This window comes from Bufo gargarizans, chromosome 4, assembly GCF_014858855.1.
Source record: "Bufo gargarizans isolate SCDJY-AF-19 chromosome 4, ASM1485885v1, whole genome shotgun sequence".
Lineage (NCBI taxonomy): Eukaryota > Metazoa > Chordata > Amphibia > Anura > Bufonidae > Bufo > Bufo gargarizans.
This window is the reverse complement of record NC_058083.1, coordinates 181,350,622-181,372,197: the sequence shown is the minus strand read 5'-3', so window position 1 is coordinate 181,372,197 and position 21,576 is coordinate 181,350,622. Positions and strand designations below refer to the sequence as shown.

General features: G+C 44.9%; 1 protein-coding gene across 5 annotated transcripts in view; it reads right to left on the bottom strand.

Moving 5' to 3' along the window:
• Nucleotides 1-21,576, bottom strand: part of PHC3 (polyhomeotic homolog 3) — a 110,945-nt gene that overhangs the window by 30,908 nt on the left and 58,461 nt on the right. For 3 of the 5 annotated variants that reach the window (XR_006388767.1, XR_006388769.1, XR_006388768.1), the window contains exons 11-12: nucleotides 13,781-13,940; nucleotides 11,610-11,676 (exon numbers count right to left, since the gene is read on the bottom strand). Coding sequence is in view for 2 of the 5 variants with exons in the window: in XM_044290760.1 (XP_044146695.1) it covers nucleotides 13,781-13,940 (160 nt within the window). In the remaining 3 variants the exon portion in view is untranslated. The remainder of the gene's footprint in view (nucleotides 1-11,609; nucleotides 11,677-13,780; nucleotides 13,941-21,576) is intronic. The other 2 variants (XM_044290760.1, XM_044290761.1) reach the window with 1 other exon arrangement.

Below are 21,576 nucleotides of genomic sequence, written 5' to 3'. Positions count from 1 at the left end.
AATTACTGCAGTGCCACACCTCCACTCTGCATATATCTGCTATTTTTTGTTACTCCTGTTATTTTTTGGTTTATTTTTTGGTATATTTTTTGACATATCTCTGGTATTGTGCATCTGCAAACGCTGTATATGGCAAAACATCATTCTTATTGCTATTTTTATTTATGAGAACCTCATCCTTTGGACCTCGACATTTTTAGAACCTTTACCTCTTTATTTCCCATTCCTAAAAAACGTACCCTTACAAAAATAAATACATATTTTACTATTCCACATACTGCCTCCCTAGCATTATTGATAGATGTAGAGTGCCGGTTTTTCCACTATATACTTTTATTAGTACAGTGGAGTTGTTAGTAAAAGAAAATATCCCATTTAATTTGCTGCGTACTGACATCCTGCAGGCACTGGGGGCTCATATTTACTTTAATGAGGATGGTACCACACATGTAGATATTGACACCCTCGATGATGTTTTAACCCGGGTTCTAGCTTTACATCTGGAGCCGGACCAAACATCCTGTGTGGTACAATTGGAGCAGGACCTGCAGCCAGTCCCCGACAAATTGTGGGCAAAGGGTAAAACTGACTTTGGCAGATTGGATGTCACTCCTTTCATGGTACATTTAAAACCAGGATGTACACCACCCCGAGTCCGTCAGTATCCCTTGAGTCATTCACAAGAACAATCTGTGGTCACTCAGATTGACCAGTATGTTCAAATGGGGGTCCTGGTGGTGACTAATTCTCCCGCCAACACCCCCCTGTTTCCGGTTAAAAAAAAAAAGCCGGCTGTGAAGCCCCTTAGAATGTTTTTGGGACTGGTGTCCTATTGCAGACCTTGGATCCGGAATGCATCCATGTTGATGCAACCACTTTATGACTGCTTGACCCTTTATCAATCAGCGGCCCTGCAGAGGATTCTTTTTACTCACTCAAATTCGCAATCCTGTCAGCACTGGCACTGGGCATACCAGACTATGACCAGCCTTTTAACCTGTTCTGCTAAGAACTGAGTGGCCATAGTACCTCAGTCCTGACTCAGAAATTTGGGGACAGACAGGTTGATTGCCTATTTCTCTGCCAGATTAGATCCAGTCTCAAGCGGCGCCCCCTCCTGTGTCAGGTCGGTCGCAGCAGTGCAGCTGATGGTGGAAAAAGCTTCTGAAGTTGTACTTGACTATCCCCTGGTGGTACAGACCCCTCGTGACATCCAAGGTATCCTTAGTCAGGTGCAACCAAAGCACATATTCATGGCCCGCCAACTACGGTTGATATGTTCTTTACTCATGCCTGAGTCCATTACTTTCAAGAGATGTACTGCTCTGAATCCTTCAACTCTCCTACCGATTTTGGATTCAGAAATGGGGGAAGGGGTACAGACCCTTTTTTACAATTACAAGACACTGATGAACACGATTGTATCCAATTAATGCGACAAGAAACTTCTGGCTTTTTACATGTACATGATCAACCAATACCTAATCCAGATTTTGAATTTTTTGTAGATGGCAGCAGATACATGGGTGAGGATGGCCGATTTCATACTGGATATGCAGTGGTCATGCAACATGAGGTAGTACTGGCTGAACCACTCCCTCCTCAAATATCAGCACAGGAGGCTGAGTTGACGGCAATCTGAAGCATGTAAAATGGCACAAGGTAAACAAGTAAATATTTTTACAGACTCCAGGTATGGGTTTGGTATTGCACATGATTATGGTCCTATTTTGAGAGCCAGGGATTTCCTTACCTCTGCAGGTCAACCTATAAAGAACAAAGACTCAGTGTTTTAACTAATGAACTCACTACTGCTTCCAGAGGAAGTAGCCATTGTCAAGGTTAAGGCACATACCAGACAACAAACCTGTGAGGCTAGGGGCAACAACAGAGCAGATGAGGCTGCAAAAGAGGCAGCAATGAAGCCTTGGAAACCCGAGGTAATCCCTGTCGGAGTCCTGGAGCCTCACCACATGTCTGAAGACGTGTTGATTAAACTGTCTGCACAGGCAGATGAAGGAGAAAAGACCTCCTGGACTCAGAGAGGAGCAGTGTCGAATGGGCAGGGACTCTGGGAAGTGTCAGGAAAAATATGACTACCCAGAGCCCTCTATCCTATGATGGCACAGGAGGCCCACACACCAAGCAAAGGGTCCTATGGTGAGCACGGTACTGAAGAGATGGGTCACAACTGGTTTCTCCACTATTGCCAGTAGATTTGTACAAGGCTGTATGATCTGTGCTCTAAACAACCCCGGACAGGTAGTTAAGACACCTAAGAAACATACACCTAGGCCATTTTACCCATTCCAGAGACTGCAAGTAGACTATACACAGTTACCGAAGGTAGGAACATACGAATATGTGCGTGTGTGCGTTGATCTCTTTTCAGGATGGCCAGAGGCCAACCCTATATCTACTGCAAATGCCAAGAATACTGCAAAGAAACTGGTCAGTGAACTTGTGTGCAGTTGCAGCTCCAGACTCAGTGTTTGCTTCCATTCCAGATCCAGACTCAGTGAAAGGGACGCACCTCCTGGTGACTGGTGATTGGGTTGTCATAAAAAGGCATGTGAGAAAGACTTTTGAGCCCAGATTTGATGGTCCCTTCCAAGTTTTGTTAATGACTGAGACTGCTGTAAAAGTTAAAGGAAAACCCAACTGAATACACGCTTCTCATTGCAAAAAAGTCTTGGAACCACAGGATGAGGGTCCTTCTGTTGGCAGTGGCTCTGACCTTGAGCATGTCAGCAGTGTTTCATCCACTGAATGATGAATGGGACAATGCTTTGATACGGCACCATCAGTTGCTGTTTGAGGGACTGAATGATCTGTGGTACTGTTTCACCCCTGGAAGGGATCCCAAAGGCCAGAATAGGATTAGTTTGTTCTGAAGTACTTCTGGGCGGTGACAGTCCACAGATGTCTCAAAGATGGAGGGTCCATCTTGATTTTTTGTATCACTGCTTGTTATAATCTTGCTTGTAATAGTGGTATATTGTAACTTTTTACTAATTCCGTAGTGAGACAATGGATGAGCTTGGAACCTTGGTTCAACTGACCTTTGCACGGCTGCCGGCAGATGTACATTTCATCCATGAGGTGAAACCTCTGGGGTACGTCAGGCCGGATCCTACGGGCTCACCATGGTCTCAAATAGGGGAGATGTGAGGGAAGAGACTCCATTTTGGTGTCTGCATGAGCCCTTTTAAATTGTATTAACTTTTTGAAGTTAATAAGATCAGGGACTTTTTGCATGTCAGTTTCTGCAGAAAGTAACTTAGCCCCCACCTTTGCTATTTTCGATAGATGGAAACTGCTAGCTATGAAACTTATTTTCTGTATTCTGAATTGTATGCGTCTGCGGTTAATTGACATTTATATTTGCTGTTTCTATAAGCACATATATGTACAAATATGGTCATGACCTTCACGAGACGTGTGTGGGTGGCTTTTCCACCCCCTCCTCGCCAAGACAGTATAATATTATATGCATTTTGTTTGAATAAATAGAGACTTGTTTGATCACTGAGTGTTGGTCAATCAATCCTCCATGGGTACCCATTACTAAATCTATGGGCAATGATGATTTGGAACTCAGCAGAAATTAAAGTAAGGGCAGCAGAATTTAATACTGGGGAGGGAGGGGGGCCGCACTGGCGACCAATGAATTTAATACTGGGAAGGGAGGGGGGGCCGCACTGGCCACCAATTAATTTAATACTGGGGAGGGAGGGAGGGGGGGTCGCCCTGGCCACCAATGAATTTAAAACTGGGGAGGGAGGGTGGTCTGGCCCCTGCTGCCTGGCAGCACTCGATCAGGGGGCTGAGATCCGCACAATTAACCTCTCAGGTGCGGCACCTGAGGGGTTAATTGTGCTGATCACAGCCCCCTGTAAGAGATCGGGTGCTGCCAGGCAGCAGTTATGTACACAGTTCTCAGTATATTCTAACTTGAAGCGTCCCCATCACCATGGGAACGCCTCTGTGTTAGAATATACTGTTTGATCTGAGTTTTCACAATCTAACTCAAATCCGATGGTGATGGGGACGCTTCAAGTTAAAATATACCATCGGATTGGAGAAAACTCCGATCCGATGGTATATTAATAGGGACTCCTGACTTTATATTGAAAGTCAATGGGGGACGGATCCGTTTGCAATTGCACCATATTGTGTCAACGTCAAACGGATCCGTCCCCATTGACTTGCATTGTAAGTCTGGACGGATCCGTTTGGATCCGCACGGCCAGGCGGACATGAAAACGCTGCAAGCTGCGTTTGGGTGTCCACCTGCTGAGCGGAACGGAGGCGAAACAGAGCCATACTGATGCATTCTGAGCGGATCCGCATCCATTCAGAATGCATTGGGGCTGTACGGATTCGTTCGGGGCCGCTTGTGAGAGCCTTCAAACGGAACTCACAAGCGGAACCCTGAACGCAAGAGTGAAAGTAGCCTAAACAACTGGCAAAAGTGAGTGCACCCCTAAGTGAAAATGGCCCAATTGTGCCCAATTACTTACAGGGGCCCGCAATACTAGCGCTGCTAAGTTTTCTAACTCCGCTACGCTAAGCGCAGCTGCGCATGGAGTCCTGGGCGGCGTGCGGTCCGGACTAATATGGAAAGGAGGGGGCCCCCCGCCGTCGGCCACTCTGAGCCCCGCTCTGCCTGCCTCTTTAAGAGACTCGAGTGGTGGCTGTGAATGAGCGTGCCGCACAGACAGGCACGTCTTCGCGTCTGTCTGACATTGCCACAGCTCCACCCCCAGAGCAGAGAATAAGAAGGAGCAAGCAGCGCCAGCGGCAGCCAGCCACAGCCCAGACTCTGCCGGGGAAGGCCCGCCGCCCACACAATCTTCTGAGACTGTGACAGGAGGCAGACAGGTAGGTCGGTTGATTAATTATAACAACTTAGTTACTGGATCCCATCTTACCCGTCCCAGTAGTGCCAGCGAGTGTACTAGCCCGCCCTGGTTCAGTTTTTTGGACTGGAGAAATGTGCATTGGATTGGGGGGGGGGGGGGGGGGGGGGTGAGGGGAGCAGTCATGAGAGAGATGTCTGTGCATGTGCTGGCACTGCTGGAGAAATGTGCCATGGGGCCGCGGCCGCCCTGGTTTTGTTTGGACTAGAGAAATGTGCATGGGGGGGCTTATTGTTTTTCGCCCCATTTCATCTAGCAAAGCTGGAGAGGGCGTGTACATCTCATATCACCCATATTCCCTCCCACTATTAGGAACCTCCTCCTTCCAAACGTGGGAACGTGCTGCGTCACAACAGGAAGTGACAAGGGTACTGAAAGTTCCCGGGTAGGGAAAAAAAATTGGCTCTTAAAAGAAATTTCAATTGTTTTGTTGATATTTGGCTCAGTTGACTAAAAAGTTTGCCTACCACTGGCCTAGGCTATAGGAAGATTGCAAACACCCATATCTTCAGTGTTGTCCTATCCATGAAAAGATATAATATTTACAAAAATGTGAGCGGTGTACTCACTTTTGAGATTCTGTACTTCAATACAGATTTGTGCCAACTCAATGTAAACAGTGTGGTCTACATTTTTATACAAGTCTAATCTCTTTAAGGTTATTCGTTTCTTTTTATAGGAAATACTGAGTGTAACTTTTGTAATCTAAGGCTGGACATACACATAGGATAAAATTCATCCGACTCTGCCAAGATTGGCCTACTATTTATTTATGGAGGTGCCCCAAAACCTTATCCATTGGAACATCTCTTGCCAGCACAATCCTCCCTCTCCACACACACTTGCCAGAATCTGGTTCCCTGTAATACTGAATCTCTGTTCCTGAACCTCTTTCCGGAATGGTTTGGCTCTTACTTTTGTTTTATCATATTATCAATTACTACATACGGTTACTCTTTTTTAAAACATTTTTTTGTTTTAGCCAACACCTGTATCAAAACACATTTGTTATATACTCCTTAATATAGATTATATAGATTTCTTCATATGGTCCAGGCTCACATAGTGTTTGTGGAGCAAAGTTTCCAAGCATTCAAATGGCTCCAAAATGGGTTTGTAATAAATGAAGAGCCAGGGATTACAGATTCCTGGGTCCCAAATGTATTGCACCAAAGGTACAAAACTACAATAGCCATCAACTGATGTCATAGAGACACGCAATTCAGTCATGCTAAAACATAGACTTACATAGAACAGTTTAAATGCATGAATGACAACATTTCACCAGTGTTAAACAATACTTCTATCATTCATTGTACTGTTTGATTATCTAGGGCCCGGAAACCTTTCAAACTGATAACTGGTATGTGTAAATGCACCTAACATACATAGACGTCATTAACACTTATCTTGCATAACTATTCTTCTCCACTGATCAGAAGGTGATATGTTCTATTCTTAAAGGGAATGTGTGGTGCCAATATTCAAAAAGGGTTCAAAAACAAAGCCCGAAAACTATAGGCCGGTAAGTTTAACATCTATCGTGGAATGATTGAAGGTTTTCTAAGAGATGCTATCTTGGAGTACCTCAAAGAAAAAAGGAGTATAACGCTGTATCAGCATGACTTCATGACAGATCAGTCATGTCAAACAAATTTAAATCAGTTTCTATAAGGAGGTAAGTTCTAGACTTGACTGTGGCGAATCAACGACTTCTCCAAAGCATTTGACACTGTACCACATAAAAGGTTAGTATATAAAATGAGAATGCTCGGACTGGGAGAAAATATCTGTATGTGGGTAAGTAACTGGCTCAGTGATAGAAAACAGAGGGTGGTTATTAACGGTACATACTCAGATTGGGTCACTGTCACTAGTGAAGTACCTCAGGGGTCAGTATTGGGCCCTATTCTCTTCAATATATTTATTAATGATCTGGTAGAAGGCTTGCATAGTAAAGTATAAACTTTTGCAGATGACACTAAACTGTGTAAAGTAATTAACACTGAAGAGGACAGTATACTGCTACAGAGGGATCTGGATAGACTTGAGGTTTGGGCAGATAAGTGGCAGATGAGGTTTAACACTGACAAATGTTATGCAAATGGGAAGGAATAATGCAGATCACCCATACATACTAAATGGTAAAATACTGGGCAATACTGACATGGAAAAGGACTTTCGAATTTTAGTGGACAGAAAACTAAGCTGCAGAAACCAGTGTCAGGCAGCTGCTGCCAAGGCCAATAAGATGATGGGTTGCATCAAAAGGGGCATAGATGCCCGTGATGAGAACATAGTCCTACCACTTTACAAATTACTAGTCTGACCACACATGGAGTACTGTGTACAGTTCTGGGCTCCATGTGAACAAGGCAGACATAGCAGAGCTGGAGAGGGTTCAGAAGAGGGCAACTAAAATAATAACCGGAATAGGTGGACTACAGTACCCAGAAGGTTATTCACTTTAGAAAAAAGACAACTAAGGGGAGATCTAATAACTATGTATAATTACATCAAGGAGCCGTACAAAGATCTCTCGCATCAGCTATCTATTCCCAGGACTGTGACGAGGGGACATCCTCGGCGTCTGGAGGAAAGAAGATTTCTACACAAACATGGGATTCTTTACGGTAAGAGCAGTGAGACTATGGAACTCTCTGCCTGAGGAGGTGGTGATGGTGAATTCACTAAGCGTTCAAAAGGGGCCTGGATGTATTTCTGGAGTGTAATAATATTACAGGTTATAGTTACTAGAGAGGGGTCATTGATCCAGGGAGTTAGTCCGATTGCCTGACTGGCAATTTTTTCCCTCTAAAGCTTCTACCTCACAGTTTTTTTTTTGCCTTCCTCTGGATCAACTTGCTGGATATCAGGCTGAACTGGATGGACAGATGTCTTTTTTTCAGCCTTATAAACTATGTGGGTCATTTACTATGCTGAAATACGCCAGGTCTAAAATTGTGGGTGTGGCGTGGGTGGGGAAGGGGATGGGCCGGTAGTCCCGTCTTAGGCTACTTTCGCACCTGCGTTTAGGTGCGGATCCGTCTGGTATCCGTTTGCATTACCATGAACAAAAAAAATGGATCTCACAAGCGGACCCAGAAACGCCAGTGTGAAAGTAGTCTTATTCACCATTTTCTACACCTGATTTAGGCATAAAAAATGATCTTCAAACTTTGGCGGATCCACCGCCAGTTTAGTGCTTTGTTAAGACCGGCGTCTAAAATGCCAGTCTTAATAAATGTGCCCCTATGTTACTATGTATCAGTGGCCAGTGTGAAAATCACAGAATTATATATTTTTTAAATATAGATTGTGACATGAAAAAAAGACACCCCAAAAAAGTGTTTAACAAAAGCTTGATTTGAACAACGGGTCAGTTTCTGATGACAGATTACCATTAAAGGACATCTATCGGCAGATTTGTACCTGTGAAACTGACTGACCTGTTGCATGTGCGCTTGGCAGTTGAAGACATCTGTGTTGATCCCATGTTCATATGTGCATGTACTGCTGAAAAAAAATATCTTTTTATATATGAAAATGAGCCTGTAGGAGCAACGGGGGCATTGTCGTTACACCTAGAGGCTCTGCTCACTCTCTACAACTGTCAGGAACTCTCCACTTTGATTGACAGGGCCAGGCGTGATGACGTTTTCACTGCCTGGCCCTGTCAATCAAAGTGAAGAAGACGCTATAGTCCAGGGATGGGCAACCTGCAGCTCTCCAGCTGTTGCAAAACTACAACTCCCAGCATGTCGTCTGCCTACAGCTATTAGCCTACAGCAGGGCATGGTGGGAGTTGTAGTTTTACAACAGCTGGAGCCTCTAGGTGAAGTGGCAATACCCCTGTTGCTCCTAGAGGCTCATTTGCATATATTTAAAACATAGGCACATATAAATATGTCAGCTAGTTTTATAGGTAAAAATCTGAAGACAAATGCCCTTTAAATAGTCACTGCATAAATCAATAATATAGGCGACTATAAGAAGCTCTGAAATATATCTTATCAAAGAAAATGCCTTGTTCCACAGTTATACTCCCCCCTCTCCCCCACCCCTCAAAAAAACAAACAATAAATAAAATAAAATAAAAATGACTTTCTCACTGAAAATTGTGATAAACCAAACCAGGGGCTGTCTGCTCACTGAAGGTTGAGATTACATCATCCCATAGAAGTCTATGTAGAGGGGAAGTGCAGAGAGAAACAAGACATAGAAACATACATGACACAGCAGCTTATAGTAAGTGTTATACCTCACCCCAATTGCTTTATTCACATCACTACTACTCAGGACTTTTTCTTATTCTAATGCCCAATATAGTACTTCAAAGTAAGAGTGAGGCAGTTAGGAAGAAGAATCTGATGGGCAGACATCATTACAGTTTGTCTCACCCACCAACTCAGAGACAACTGAAAATCACTGATGGAGCCTGCAGAGGGGAAAACTGCTAAAAATGCCAGATGCAGTTCATATAATGGCCAGCTGAACTGTTATCACATATGGCAGCTTATTTTGAAACGTCATCGGAAACGCTAAGTACGCTTTAATCTTTCCTTCAGCCAAAATTATTTTGGCATTCACTAAAATCAAAACAGGATCCACTTGACCACAAAAGTTAAGCTGGTAGCAGAAAGCAACACCATCGAACTTGGCTAATAAAATATATTGAAAGCAACGAATTATGACATGACAGAATAAATATGATAGGACTGTGCGTTACTTGTAAGTGCTCGCTGTCTTGCCTTATTGTACCAATACTGTCAGAAATTGTCACGGCGCTCCATCTGGAGCATTGTTATTCTGTAAAGTTTAAACTGAAAACTTCAATAAAACTTGATTAATCTAAAATATATTGAAAGACTTAATATCACCTCCTGTACAAGTTTTTTAAAAAAATAATGAATTTTACATTTTGCCATTTAGTGCCCATGATTTACAAGTGCTAACAGACGTTAAACTCCAGGATAATGCGATCACTCTGTGGTCAGATAAAATGGTCTACTGTGCAGCTCTTTACATTCACGGATATGGGACTTCCAAAAATAGCCAAGCTCACTTACTCGAGGCCCAGTTCTTGAGATAGGAGTGTGTCCCAGAGGCACAACCCGCAACTATTGAACATTTATGGTACATGATGTAATAGATATGCCATAAATGTCCAGATGGTACATCACCTTTAATAAATTTGGGGCATCTCAGCCCAGTGCACTTTTGAATGCGACTGTCATATGAAATGCTAGTCTAAATAAATTTCCCCCATATTCTTAAAGGAAGTCTGTAATCAGGAAATTCACTGGCAAATCAGTCACAGTATTTAGCTGACCAGAATATAATGATACCTTTCACTTAGCGATCCTTTGCTTCATTCTGGAGAAAATACTTTTAATGAGGACCTGTCACCACGCTTGACATGTCTGTTTTAATAGCTACATGCATTCCCCATGTAATAACAATTCTGGAACATCTATTCTTATGACTTTATGTTGTGCCATTCCTGTGTTATTTCTACTAGAAGTTATAAGTGAATTGCTAGCAGTCAGCAGTAAGGGTACAGAGGGGTAATAACCAGTTGGAGCATGTCAGGAGTGGAGACAGGTCCTCTTTAACCAATATGTAAATGAGCAGTTAAAGGGGTTGTATCACGAAGCATATTCTACATTTTTCAAACCAGCGCCTTACTTTTGTAATAGCATGTTATTAAAATTTTAGTATAGCCAGTGAGCTATTTAATAAAATGTATCTGCAGAACGCCATCTGCTATTTGTTCTTTTCCTTATTTTTTGTCCGTCCATATACTGAGCTGGTCGATTATGCTCAGTATTAAGTATGGAGCAGTGAATGTGGAGATCTCGGGACTCATGTAAGGTACAGGGCTGGTTCTAGATTTGCATCATTTATGGCATAACCCCTTTAAGTGCACAGGGGGTGGGTCCTTGATTGACAGGGCCAGATTCTTGCATAGTCCTCTTGCCTGGCCATGTCAATCAGAATCAGAGGTAGGCGCTGGAAGAGGAAATAGGAGGAGAAAGGGTGTACATAGTGGCTTGGGCCAATCCTCGTGCACTTAACTGCTCATATGGACTAAAAGTACTTTTTCTCCAGAATCAAGCAGAAGATCGCTACGTAAACGTTATCATTACATTCAGCTGAACTAGCCCTACAAGCCATTATGCCTGGTTTATCATTGAATTTGCTAGTGACAGATTGCTTTTGGGATTTTTGGTAATGTTCTCTGCATTCTCACTATAACAACCAGTGTGAATAATTTTGGATTATGGTTTTAAAAGACTTACTTTTAGGTCCAGGGTGTAAATGATGTTCACATATAATGCCCATCTCTCAAGAGCCACATTAAACATTTCCAGTGGTAAATCAGTAAGACATTTGAGTGTTAATTGTTAATATGCTGAAACATATACCTTGCAAGAAGACTTCAACATCAACTAACTTCTGAATATTTTCATTATTTTTTTATTTTTTACTTTATTGCAAATCATTTTCACTTTAAACAAATCATAGAGGAAAATACTTACCACTAGATCAATGTAAATCTGCATTCTATATACTTGTTTCAAAAATGATATAGACATTCAATGGCCTGCTTTCCTAGCAATAACCAGGCGACCTGCAGGAATCACCCGGGAGTTTACAACACAGCATTACCTGCCTGCACCTCACCTGCTAAATTCCACTGTAAGATCTTCATGGTAGAAGCGCTTTTTCCTGGGCCTTGATTTTGAGACTTCTGTTTGGGGGTACACCATTAAGACTGGGATTAGGGAGAATATCTTATAAAATTAAGAAAGAAACAACACTGCCCCCAATAATTACACTTCACTTGACAGAAAAATATCTACTCGCAAGTAGGCCAATTGGATGCATAAAAAACTATGGGGATGTTAGGGCAACAGGAGCAGTTCTTGCATTATTAACGGTGGATACATACCACGTTTTCATGGATGAACTCCACAGAATATGTCACATTTTACAGTTTCTTTAGTCAAGTCAACATTTCTAGTAAAAATGACTTACTTACCTTTGGGCCACTGTTCAAGAGAAAACCAGCTGTCCTCATCTAGACCAAAGTTTAATCTGTGCTAGGCCAATGCTTGAAGGCCTGCAGAAGACCTCCTCTGCCTCTCCTGATTAGTTTGCACATGATTAAACTTCAGAATAGTAAAAGGACAACATGGGGTTACTCTACAAAGACAGATTTGAAGAAATTACACTTTGGGGATAGGTAGCATGTCATAACTAAAGGTCATAGCTTACAAAACAAGAGAGAGAAACCTATTGAAGTGCACCTAAACCTTCACACACACTTTATTAAAAACCTTTTCTAAATGTGATGGAAATTATTTTTGTAACTTATTTAATTTTTATTTTTATTTTACTTTTCAAGTTCAGGTGCCTATTGCACTTTACAATCCGCATTGCTTTGTACGGAGATACAGGCTCCCTTCTGCCTGCACCGAGCGCTGTACAGGCCGGGAATCAATGCTTCTGCCTTTACCAGTGCTGCTCTTCTACAGCCTGGCTGGCATACATGGGTCTGGAAGTGTCTGTAGACCAGATAACATGCATTTTAATCTGTGACTGGAACCCCTGGAGGCTCTTTACAAAGACCTGCAAGTACTATTATATTACCACTCCAGGGATAGGTTCAGCAAAAAATCTCCAATCTCCAAGCTTGCCATCTTGATTGGGTTTTCTTACTAGCATGCAAGTCCGGAGCATAAATAAGCTTATGTTACAAGTGCAATCACTTCAGAGATAGCTGGTGCGTAGACTTGTTTCCAATGTCTAGCTACAACTTTCAAAGCATGGGTCCAGATCCATCTGCAGGGAGGGGGAATAGTATAAATTCCTATCCCTAAAATAGCTAAAGCAGGGGAGAGAACCAGAAGGGAGATCAAAGATTTGGACATCATATCAGAGATTTGCATCCACAACAGGGCTATAAAAGGGCAATACCACCACGTATGCATTTAGAAAAGATTTTAATAAAGTGTGTGTGAAGGTTTAGGTACACTTTAAGTAATGAAAATACAAAAGCCCTAGACATTCAGAACATGGAAAAAGGCAGTGGCTTTGCAAAAACATAAAGGTAAGTTCCCTGTGTACATTTGCATGTTGAGGGGTAAGGAGAAAGGGATTAATAGCAGCCATACAGGTTCATAAGAAAACAAACAAAAGATGTAAAATTTCCCCCATCTACCCTGTGCCATTTACAATTTACTGGTGTCATCAGGAAGGCTGGGAATTGTATCTGAATACCACCCTGCTACCAATGAAGAAATCAGTAGGTAATAAAATCAATGGATTTATCAAAAAGTTGATTCTATAGAGCTACTAAGCATACTGACAATATACAAAAGTGAGGTGACACAGTCTGTGAAGAACATCGCTCACTTCGAGCTTTATCCACAGCAAATGTGCAGTGAACGGATAACCTGTGCCGAGCAGTAATAGGACAACTATTCACATTACGTTTGATATCCCACATAGTAATATTATTTTCAACATTAACTAACAAAATTACAAATTCATTTTTTGGATGGGGCAAATAAAAACACAAATTATCCAATAAAAAAAAGGTTTTACATTTTTGCTGTGGTCTTGTTTCTAATCGAGGAGAAATAAATATACTGATTGAATCCTGATGAAGTATAACCACAAACAGAAAACTATTCTCTGTACACAAAGCGCTCCAGAGTACTCAGGCTCATCTATAGTGCTCTTACATAGGATGAAATAGGAATTAGTAAATATCTGGCTGCACCATTACCTGGAAATTACCTTATGACAATGAATTAAAAAAGGACAGAAAAAAAAAAAAGATAACTGACCCTCGGCTGTTAGGTCATCTACATCTGTGTCAGTGGAGTTGTCTGGAAGCTTGGCTGGGCTCTGAACATCTGACTCCATGTCAGTAAGGTTCATAATCTGTTCATCATGTGGAAGATGTCCTTTAGCAGGTTCATCTATCAGCAGGGAAGATCGACTCACCTAGAATATAAAATGTATATTTTTATTCGTTGGTTATGAATAGAATGAGACAGCGATGCCTTAAATCAACATGTGCTAGAAATAAGGAGATTTTTGTATAACTTACCAGTAAAATCTGTTTCTCGTTCTTCATTGGGGGGCACAGGAACCGTGCGTATAGCTATGTCCTCTAGGAGGTGTTGACACTAGTAAAAGCTGTTAGCTCCTCCCCTGGCAGCTATACCCCCTCCAGCCTGGAGAGAGAGCTTCAGTTTGTGTACATGCAGTAGGAGAAGCAAGCCAACCAAGAAAAAACATGGAACACCAACCATGCAAAAAGACCCAACAGGGTTCTAACCAGCAACTGCCACAACTGTGGCCGAACAACAATACTGCGTGGGTGCTGTGTCCCCCAATGAAGAGCGAGAAAGAGATTACTGGTAAGTTATACAAAAATCTCCTTTTCTCGCCCATATTCATTGGGGGACACAGGAACCGTGGGATGTCCGAAAGCAGTCCACAGGGAGGGAAAAACCACAGACCCATGGAAGCAAGCGTCCCTGCTGGTATCTAAGGAACTGCTGCCTGCAAGACCATGCGGCCTAAGCAGCGTCCGCCGATGCATAAGTATGCACCTGGTAAATTTGTGAATGTGTGTAAGGAGGACCGGTAGCCGCGTTACACAACTGCGCAGCCGAAGCGCGATGCCTCAGAGCCCAAGAAGCGCCCACCGCTACGTAGAGCGAGCCGTGACACCTAAGGGCGGAACCCCGCACCGTGTGCGGAATGGTACAGCATTTGCAGACCAAATCCATTGTGCAATTGCCACCTTGGAGGCCGCCAATCCCTTGCGTGGAACCTCCGGATGACCCCCAAAAAAAAGAAGGGGGTTCCGTATGCCGGAAGGGACTGGAGGCTGCCAATAATGATCAGAGCCCTGACGTCAATGACGTAACTCCCTTCCCTACGGAGTGAAGGAGAGGGACAGTGAAGGAAAGGACAATTTCTACACTGATGTGGAGAGCAAGAGAGCACCCCCAACTCTGACACCCGTCTGATGGATGTGATAGCCACAAGAAAAAACTACCTTGTAGGACAGGAGCCGGAGAGAGATCTCCCTAAGGGCTCAAAGGGAGAAACTGGAATGCTAAGAGAACTATATTCAGATCTGAAGTTTGCAGCAGTATGAGGAGGCCACTGAGTGTGCCACTCCCTGAAGGAAAGTTTCCATGGGCACCAGAGGACACTGGAAGCTGTCCCCTAAATCATAGTGCAGATGACATCCGCCGAAAAACCTTCTCCACATCAGGATGACGGTTTCAATAGCCATGCCCTCAAACAAGACCCTAAATGCCGATGCAAGACCGAACCCTGAAAGAAGTTCGTATCTGAGTGGCAGTGACCAAGGGACATCTCCTAGAAGGAGAACGAGGTCGGCGTACCACGCGCGACAGGGACAATCCATAAAGACTAGGATTTGTCGGAATGCCCTCCATCTGATCCTCCGTAGAACCCTGGGTAGGAGAGAAAAAAAACACGTAAGAAGGGAGAACTCCCGCCAAGGAGATGTCAGGGCATCCATGTCGTATGCTTCCGGAACTCCTGTACGGGAGAGAAGGTGGGGAGCTTTGTGTAGATACCGTTAGCACACCCAGACCAATGGAAGGAGTCCCCATAGAAGGAGGGATGTGGAGGGCGCCACAGCACACCAGTCAGGACCGGAGCGTGTCTGGAATAGAAGGCCACCCAAAGAATACCCCGTGCAAATGCAGATGAGGGAAGGTAGTAACATAAGAACTACCAAGGCATGCGGGGGGTCTATGAACCATGATCCAGAGGAGGAAAAGGACAGGGGAAGAATAGGCTAGGTCCAAGCCCATTTCCCGTCTGAGACTGGCGCTATACAGAAGCAGCCAAAGATTAAGTGGCTGCGCAAAAAACTCTGCCTGAGGAGGAAGCCAGGCAAGGGGAGTCACACTGTATTGCTAGCCCCATACCCCAGCAGAGGAGGGGGCCACCCGCAAAGGCCACCGAACTCAGTGCTAGAAGAGTCCATCACCTGACGAAAGAGCTGAGCAGACAGAACCCAAGTATGTAGTTGTAACGCAATACCGCTCCCACAGTAGTAGCCAGCGCTTGCCCCGTCAGCACAAAACTGAGGGGGAGGCCTGAGACTATCCGTAGAAGCCACGTACCATACTGCCCCAGTTTAAGTAGAGCAACCTTAAAAAACTCTACCTGGAACGGCGCTGAACAGCAGCAACTGCCAAGCTAGTGACAGGGTAGGGCCCCTACCTGAGGGGATGTCCCACTGCTGTGACCACGAACTCGAGCATTAGCGAAAGGCTGCACCTGTGGAGGAAAACACGCTGTAGCTGCTACCAGAGTGCCGGCATAACCACTTTCCCAGATAAGGAGAAGTGGTGGATAGAGAATACAGTCAGTGAAGCACTTGACTCGCTGGAACGTACTCACCATATATGTGCAATGGTGTACGCACTACTACTGATGCGGACAATATCATGACCAACTGGAACAATGGAGGCTCATGGAGATGGGAGTCTCTAGGACACAAGTGATGCTAGTAAACCCCCTGAGAAGACAGAGGAGTTATAATCATGCCCAAAACCAGCACCAAAAGAACACAATAAGGAATAGCCACTGTATCCATTGGCAGCACTCATATAGAACTAGAGTAAGAGTAACTGTTGCCACGCCCCCTTGTGAAATAAGCGAAGGTACCTAGAGCTGTGGCGCAGTTGAATTGCCATATCTGAAGATGTTCAGTTATTCCCCCGCTAGTGGATCACTTGCGAAAGGGGGTAAAGGCAGGCAGGAAGCACAGTGATGTGCAACACTCCGCCTATGGAAGGATAGCGCAACAGTCGGACCATATCCAATAGTGGTGCAATTACCCTACCTATGGAAGGTGGAATGCGTATGGAGTACTTAAGTCAGTGGCAGGGAAAATACCCCACCTAAGAAGGGGGGTTAATGCCCACGGCGAGAACTAGTGCATATGGCGATAATAAGTTTTTCAGAAACAGCACACCGATGTAGCTTATAATTCAATCTTTATTTACCAGTGGTACATTCTCAAATTATTTTATGACATTTATTGCCATCTGCAACGTTTCGGGCCCATTCGGTGCCCTTTGTCAAGCTATAAATGCAAAAATAAACACAGAACAATATAATTAAAAACAGAAGGGAAAAAAAATTCATATACACATCAATAGGAATTCATATATGTACATATATCTCAATTCTCATGAAACATATCATATTATTGCTCCTTGATAGATTAGAATTTCATCCGTGATTCGACTATTTTTTCAATAAATCATTCATAATTCATTGGGCCCAGGAGGTCTAAACAAGGATTATAAATATGCTTAAACTAGCTTATTTCCATGAATAATTAACCCATATGCCTTTTTCTTCCCATTAGGATCTTCACCCACTATACCACTACTTTTGGGTATAGTATGCCTATAGATGTAGTTATAGATTGAAAATGTATATGTCTGATATGCAGAAACCTGTGGCACCTCAGAGAACTGCGCCTCACACTGACCGTTTTGCCAAAATCATGTGTACCCACGTGAAGTCACATCCATACATCCCTATCATAGTGGATCCAGCCCCTCTTTTTGTCTGAGTTCCAAAATTATAACAGGGAACCCTAAGACAGTGCCTGGCATGCGCCACCCCCTCTTTCCCATTCGAGTGCCAGAAACTAAGATGGCGCCGCGGACACAGGGCAGTATTGCGCATGCGCCAGGTGTTCAATAGCCTGAAGCCCGCTCGCTCCTCCCTCACGGGGGCCGGCCACATCACACGGACCAACCCCCCACATGCCGGCAACGGCCGGATATCCGACCTGGCCTCTGAATAAATACACCACGGCGTGCACCGCAGTCACCGCACGCCATGGAAACACGCAGACCGGCCATCCAGGTACGTGACTTTGTTCCAGAGTAGGTCAGTTCACAGGAACATACCACTTATGTTCGCTCACCATGCGCTCCAAATAGATGACAGGCACCACTGAGAGGTTTCTACGGTCCTCACTCGTGCCACAGGTTTCTGCCCTCTTACATTGCATTGGATCGTGTATGCTATCCGCCTCCCCAGGGTGTCCACAAGGGTGTAGTGTGTGACTACACAACCTGGGCGCTCCCCATAACTATGGACCCCCCGGTCACCCTGGCTAGCTTACACTGTACAATTATCATGAATTTAACCTGCCACTATTGCTGCTTCCCATGGATCCCCTTACCCAAATTAGGCTTTTTGTATCACCTGCTATAATCATGTTCTATTTACACTATGCTTTAATCATGTTGTCGTCTAATCATGCCTTATTTGTCATGAATTGTGATTTCTCATGAATTTTACTCTAATCATGTTAGTTTCGATACTGATGCACAATGTAAACCCCCCCCCCCTTTTTTTAATGAATTGATATATGCGGGCACCTCATGTATATGTCTAACCATGAAGGACAGTTGTCCACAACGATGCCCACCTTGAAACAGACCATTCAAATCAATGTAGACTCATATGTTTAATTGACATTTGTCAAACATGATGTTCCCTTTTGATGCTAGTATCCCACCGCTCTTCTTTTTATTTAATGTAAAACCACATCTGAGCCTCATGCACCTGTTGCTGTATAGAAGAGCCATCATTTACAGCAGTGTCTACCATCAAAGCATGAATCACGGATGAAATTCCCATCTATCAAGGAGCAATAATATGATATGTTTCATGAGAATTGAGATATATGTACATATATGAATTCCTATTGATGTGTATATGAATTTTTTTCCCTTCTGTTTTTAATTATATTGTTCTGTGTTTATTTTTGCATTTATAGCTTGACAAAGGGCACCGAATGGGCCCGAAACGTTGCAGATAGCAATAAATGTCATAAAATAATTTGAGAATGTACCACTGGTAAATAAAGGTTGAATTATAAGCTACATCGGTGTGCTGTTTCTGAAAAACTTATTTAAAGCTATAATTTCACTCCGCGGGTGGAAGGAGGTAACAGGAGACGAGCACCCACAAAAGCCGTTCAATTTAGAAGTGTGCTGAGGTGTCACTACAACTAGTGCATATGGCGAGTCCTGTACCCTGTGGGAGTGCAATTAGCACCTAAGTTCTATGTTTCTATGTAATGCATACAGCACACCTTGTACCCAGTGATAATGTCAACCCGCCACCTATGGAAGGAGCTAATTAATACAACAGGTACTGAACCCAGTGGAGGTGCAATTCCGGCACCTAAGTTTTATGTTTCTATGTAATGCATACAGCACACCTTGTACCCAGTGATAATGTAAACCCGCCACCTATGGAAGGAGCTAATTAATACAACAGGTACTGAACCCAGTGGAGGTGCAATTCCGGCACCTAAGTTCTATGTTTCTATGTAATGCATACAGCACACCTTGTACCCAGTGATAATGTAAACCCGCCACCTATGGAAGGAGCTAATTAATACAACAGGTACTGAACCCAGTGGAGGTGCAATTCCGGCACCTACAGAAGGGGAATGAATAAGTCCAGCACTGAAACCAGTTTTATTGTACTTAGTCCACCTATGGCAGGGGACAATGTATAAGGTCAGTACTGTATCCCGAAGTAGTGCAATTACTCCGCCTAAGGAAGGGGGTAATGCCTACGACAAGTGCTGCTGGCCACCGTTGACGCAATCTTAGGAGATTGCTTCGGATTTATGCCAGGGTCTTAATCAGTGATTCCCCCCCCCCCCCCCCTCGGACGGACCCACTCCTGTGAGAGAGGGTGTGCCTGAGCGTGACTCAGGGAGGAAGGGAGGGGGGGTGGAGATATTCGAGGAGAAGATGACCTGCTGTGGTCCACTAGCACGCAGGTCTACCCCTCAGAATCTCGCCCCTGGCAGTTGCGGATTGCGCAGGTGGGGGCTTATCAACCAAACTACCCAAGGGGTGGAATGGGAACAGAGGTCCTGTATAAAATTGCACCTGCGGAGAATTATCAACCAAACGACCCCAGAGGGTAGATTGGGAAGTTCCAGTTGTCCCTCACTGGAATTGTGCAGGTGGGGAATTATCAACCAAACAATCCAGGAGGGTGGACTGGGAATGTCAGAGGTCCCTTTTTGAATACGCTGGTGGAGAATTATCAACCAAACGACCCCGGAGGGTGGATTGGGAATTCCAGACGTTCTCCACTCTATGGCGCAGGTGGAGAATTATCAACCAAACGGCCCCCGGAGGACGGATTGGGATCCTGCAGTGGTCCGTCACTAGCTTGCGCAGGTGAAGAATCCTCAACCAAACGGCCCCGGAGGACGGATTGGGATCCTGCAGTGGTCCTTCACTGGATTGCGCAGGTGGAAAATCATCAACCAAATGGCCCAGGAGGACGGATTGGGATCCTGCAGTGGTCCGTCACTGGATTGCGCAGGTGGAGAATCATCAACCAAAAACGGCCCCGGAGGGCGGATTGGGAACTATGCGAGGTCCCCCTTACCCGAGATAGGACATGGGCCCAGTGTGAGACCACACAGACCGGGTGGCCCTGCAGGCTGAGGAGGGGGACCCGTGTGGCCGCATTTCCTTTATTATTATTATATTATTTTTTTTTAACTAGGAAGCTGGCCTCAATGACAAGAGGCAGGAAGGGGTTAAATCCTCCACTCATGCCCAGTGTACTTCGGGGTAGAGCCCCAGATACTCAGGTGCCGGCCTAAGAATGGTGGGTGGCATGAAGGGTTAAGGCAGTCTCAAGACCGGGGGCTCAGCAGGTGACTGGGGGAGAAGGGCGGGAAGAATTCGCGCCAGAGTGCCCCCCCCCCCCCGGGACGAAAGCTGTGGCTCAGCAAGCCGCTGCACGGCTTTTCAGAGAGTGCACACCTTCCCCCCCCGAATGCTGCATCGGCCGTGTCACAGACCGGCCGGACTGACTGTGGCGTTCACCCTGCTGGCCAGGGAGTTTATAGTGTGGGTCGGGCAGAGAAAAACGTGCCAGCGTCCGCTCCAAGGGGTGTAAATGTGGGAGGTGCAGGGGAGCGGGGGAGTCGCCTCCGCATGTGTGACCGAGCGCCTCGGACCAGCGGTGCGCTTTGTCCCTGTATGTCCTGTTGGCTGCCATATTTTGAGAGGGTGGCAAAATTTGCGGCCAGAGCACCGGAGCGGTGCTGGCCGAACGCAGGGAGGTTAACCCCCTCCGGAGCGACGCACCCGGAGTCCGATCTCGAAGGGGTGGAGAAGGATAGATGCCGCCTTTTTGGGGAGCTCCCTGCATGTTATACAGACCCAGCGGACATTACCCCCTATGTCCACCACTCAAATCATTAACCAAACGGCCTGTGCCAGAGGGGAATGCTTCAGGGGTGCTGGAATGGCTGCAGGTGCTGGGCTATGCTGAAGCCCTGTCTGTTCGCAGATTATTGCCACCACGAGGGAGGGGAAGACCAACCCAGAGGGTTAAATATACTTACCTAGTCCTGTGTACTCACTTCTCTTCTCTTTCCTGCTGCCATCTTCACCCCTCCTCTGGTCCAGCAGGGTCACCGATTCAGCTACTGGAACTGTAGTGGCAGGACGCTGGAAAAGGGGGCTTGGATGGGTGACCCCTTGGCTGGCGGGATGCAGGTGAGCGA